This window comes from Oryza glaberrima, chromosome 6, assembly GCF_000147395.1.
Source record: "Oryza glaberrima chromosome 6, OglaRS2, whole genome shotgun sequence".
Lineage (NCBI taxonomy): Eukaryota > Viridiplantae > Streptophyta > Magnoliopsida > Poales > Poaceae > Oryza > Oryza glaberrima.
In genome coordinates this window covers 29147554-29151708 of record NC_068331.1, presented here as the reverse complement: position 1 = coordinate 29151708, position 4155 = coordinate 29147554, and the positions used below count along the sequence as shown (strand labels likewise).

The following is a 4155-nucleotide window of genomic DNA, read 5'->3' as shown; positions in this document are numbered from 1 at the left end:
ATTATATGTACTCTGCTGCCACTTGTGCGTTGGTTGCTTGAGAGTACCATATGCATGATGCATCAGGGTATCAGACATGGCTGGTAGCCCAACAAGTCATCTTTCAATCTCCCGGCCGTTTTCTTTTTCTTCCTTTTGCTATGTTTTGTTTTTATCTCTTATCCATTGCAAATTGCAGATAGTGTTTGATTGGGGGAAAGCAGGAAGATAATGCGACCGCAGACAGCAACACATTTTGGTTTTGCACATCTTCTTCAGTAATGGGTACAATGCTTTGACAAATACAGCACTAAGCACTACGGGAGATTTCAGATACAAAAATATTAGTATTAACCACATTGCCGTGCTGCAGCACAAGTACAAGAAGGTTGACAAACAGCGTCCACAACCGAGCAAGAGTGATACAGGTAACACGGCAAGTGAAGTGAAGTGAAGTCTCCCATCTGTTTAGTACTCTGAATCTCACAAAATTTGTGATGCTTCCAACTTCAGTTTCAGACCATGCAAACTCCATGCTCACATTCACAAGCAAAACACCCTCTAAGCTGTAATGTCATATATCTTCTTTTCATAGAGTTAATACAGACAGAAATATGCTGAAGAAACACTAGTGAATTTTCATTGAATTCCAAAGTTGAAAACACTTTTGGTATAACATTTGCAAAACAAGTATCTATATTTTTCTGACAAAAAAAGGCTGAAATTTCCTATTGTAACATCTCCAAACACAGCAGCAGGATAGTTTCCTGGCGGGAAAAGAGGGGGAAGAAAAAAAAGAGATAACAAGAGAGAGCAGTAGAGGTCACTTCCTCTGTGTCCTTGTGATCCAATCCAAAACGTGGCAACAATCATCATCCCCACGGAACACCCTGTTCTCAGAACGGTAGGTCTTGAGATCACGGCTCTCGTGCCTGCAACTCTCCCTCTTCATTTCCAGTGAATCAGGAACCAGCCTTGCAGCACGGTCATGGTAAGCATCACAGATAAACTGCGCAATGGCGTCGAAAGGCTGCGAGGCATCAACCCACTGGTAAATCTTCTCGTTGCGGAACCATGTCATCTGCCTCTTTGAGAAGTTCCTGGAGGCAGTCTGAAACTTGGTCAGGAACTCCAAGAACTCTTGTGGGGAGCTGCTGCCTCCGTTGTGCCTACACTGAAGCAAGTACTCCATGGCTTGCCTGTAGCCGATTGCGCAGGTAGCCGAGTTCATGCCAGGACTCAAGCCGATGTCGAGGAGCCAGGAGGCTTCAGAGAGTAGGCCACCTGTGTCGGCCAGCATCTCTTCGCACCTCAGATCGATTGATCTGTAGAGCTCAACGCGTGGGCACGCGAGGAAGATGCAGAGGAAGTCGTAGTCCAGCTCCAGCTCCGTGGGTTGATCGGCTTGGTTGGTGAGACTGAGACGACGGTGGTGATTGAGATTGTAAGCATTGTAGGGCAAGGAGAAGGCAGAGGGAGGTGAGCCTGAAGACCTGATGATCTCAAGGCTTCTCCTTAACCTTGACCAGTTGTTGACTGACAGGTCCCGAGCTTTGGGGTCGCCGGCGTTGGCAACCAGGTCGACGGCTTCTTCCCAGCGGCCGGTGTCCCGGAAGCGGGAGAGCTCGGACCAGACGGCGGAAGTGACGTCCATGGAAGACTGCGGGACACTGGGCTTGCCATAGATGTACCAGCGGAGGTAGAGGCCAGTCCCTCCGGCGACAATGGGGACGCGGGCTCGGGCGAGGAGGTGGTCGGTTGCTGCGCGGGCGTCGTGGAAGAAGTCCCCGGCGGAGTAGTCGTCGGAGGCGTGGAGGATGTCGATGAGGTGGTGCGGCACGGCGGCCCTGTCGGAAGAGGAGGGCTTGGCGGAGCCGACGTCGAGGCCCCGGTAGACCTGGACGGAGTCGGCGCTGATGATCTCCCCGGAGAGCCTCTTGGCGAGGTCCAAGGCGAGCCTGGTCTTGCCGGCGCCGGTGGGGCCAGAGATGACGATGACCTTGTTCTTGGTGGCGGCGGCGGCAGCCGGGGACCAACTTCTCTTCCACACGGCGGGGCGCCTGCATCCATACTGCATACCGCACTGGGAGATCTGATGGCGCGCGGAGGAGGAGGAGGAGGAGCTTTCTGGTTCTGGGCGTCCGGCCGGCGGGCGGCGGCTTCGTGTGGAAGGGAAGGGAAGAGGATAGAGGAGGAGATGGATGGGATTTCTGAAAGAGAGCCTGTGCAGATGTAGAGGCCCAAAACAAACAAACAAGTATTGGGCTTTCAGGCCCAAATTGGACATTCTATTTTGGAATAAGTTCACCGGAGGTCCCTCAACTTAACAGCGAGCTTTTTTAAGGTCCTTTAACCACACAACCAGAAATCTCCGCCCCTAAACTATACAAAACTGTGTAAAAAAGGTCCCTATACAGTATTGATCTCTGGTTTCGCTGACGTGTCAGCAAAAAATAAAAAAAATATGGGGCCCACATATAAGTGAGAAGAAAAAATGTGGGACCCACACTTCTTTTTGCGTTTCTTTTCTCTTTTCTTTCTCCTATTCGAGTATCTTCTCTACTCTTTCTCCGAGGCTGCCGGCGGCATAGGGAGCCTAAGAGAGAGGGGGCAGCGGCCGCTGGCGAGCGCGGCAGTGGGCGGCTGGAAAGGGGGGGAGAGGCGGCCGGTGAGCCTGGGAGGGAGGAGAGGGGGCGGTTGGAGTCGATGCCATGGTGGAGCGGCTCGTGGGGCTCCTCCCATCGGAGCTACGGGGAGAGGCGGAGGATGGAGGGGTTGGGGGCGCACTCCGGGAGGAACGATGCCGTCCCAGTGGGATCCCACCACGCCCGCGCGCCCGGCCATGTTCGACTGCCCGCCCAGGATGAACACCACCTTGTTCGACGGAGGGAGCTCACCGCCGGACACAGCCGCCGTCGGAAGCAGCAGCAGCATCATCATCCGCCGCATTGTTGCTTGCTACCGTTGGGCGTTGGGACTAATAATCAAGCAAATTTGAAATCTACTCTTCCTCCCTACTCGTAGTCAATTTATACTGCAACTAGCGGCATGTCTGTTTGAGTTTGTTTGACCCAACCAAACCAACCAACCAACGAAAGAAATACTCCACTAAAACGAAACAACATCCACCCATGTCGATCGTGCGCTGCTACCCCCTTCGTCTCCGCCTACCGTAGGTTCCTCCTCACCGGCGTCCACATCGCCCTCGACGCCGCCCCTCTGCTCCTCCCGCACCCGGAGCCGCCGCTTGAAACCGCCTGCCGCCGCCGATGCTCCTCCCGAGCCCGGAGCCTCCGCTTCGCAGCCGCAGTCGCCCGCCGCGCCCCCTGCGCCCCAAGCTCCTCTCCACCTCCCGAGCCCAGAGTCGCTGCTCGCCCGCCGCCGCGCTCGCCCGCCGTTTGCCACCGCCGCCGCTCCACAGCCTCGCTCACCGTCGAAGCAGCACGAGAGGCACCTAGCGCGGCGACCTCGCCTCCCTCCGAGCGGCAGCGGCGACCTTGTCTCCCTCCGCGCTCGCCCGTCGCCGCCTGCCTGCTCCGTCCGCCGCTGCCCGGCCCGCCATCCTCTCAGGCTCGGGGGAAGAAGAGAGAGCAAAGAGAAGAGAAGAAAAAAAAGAAAAAGAAAATAGGAGAAGAGAGGACGCTGACGTGTGGTCCCACCACATGCCACGTCAGCCAAACCGGGGAAAAATTAGACTAGGGACTTTTTTTTTTTTTTGCACGGTTTTATATTGTTTAGGGGTGAAGGTTTCTGATTTAATGGTTAAGGGACTTTAAAAAATCTCGCTGTTAAGTTGAGGGACCTCCGGTGAACTTATTCCTTCTATTTTGCTTCTTTTCCACCTGCAATTTCTTCCCTTATTTTCTCAACGCTTTTATTTATGTTGAATTCCATAATTTTCAATATTAATAAGAGCAAGACAAAAACATGTTTATGTTTTGTTCTAGTATAACACTGAGCTTGTCGAGAAATGCAAATATCTGAGAGAGGAAAGGGGGTTCAGAAATGCTGCAAACAGTCTAACAGCCTCATCATCGTTGCGCTCATGCTTATAAGCCAAAATATGTTTTTTTTAAAAAAAATAATTTTAAACTTGATCTTGTGAATTTTTATCGCAGTTTTATTTATACAACATTTGCTTTCTAATCGCCAAAGTCATTTACATAAAAATTTTAG

The 4155-nt window shown here is 52.5% G+C and overlaps 1 protein-coding gene across 1 annotated transcript; it reads right to left on the bottom strand.

The window, feature by feature from the left end:
* Positions 1-239: 239 nt before the first annotated feature.
* LOC127776635 (tRNA dimethylallyltransferase 9) lies at positions 240-2164 on the bottom strand. The gene has a single exon (XM_052303120.1). The coding sequence runs from the start codon at positions 2054-2056 to the stop codon at positions 803-805; it is 1254 nt and encodes a 417-aa protein (XP_052159080.1). The 5' UTR covers positions 2057-2164; the 3' UTR covers positions 240-802.
* Positions 2165-4155: the final 1991 nt, after the last annotated feature.

Coding starts and splice junctions, on each gene's coding strand:
- LOC127776635 (XM_052303120.1), bottom strand. CDS start 2,056: ATGCAGTATGGATGCAGGCGCCCCGCCGTGTGGAAGAGAAGTTGGTCC.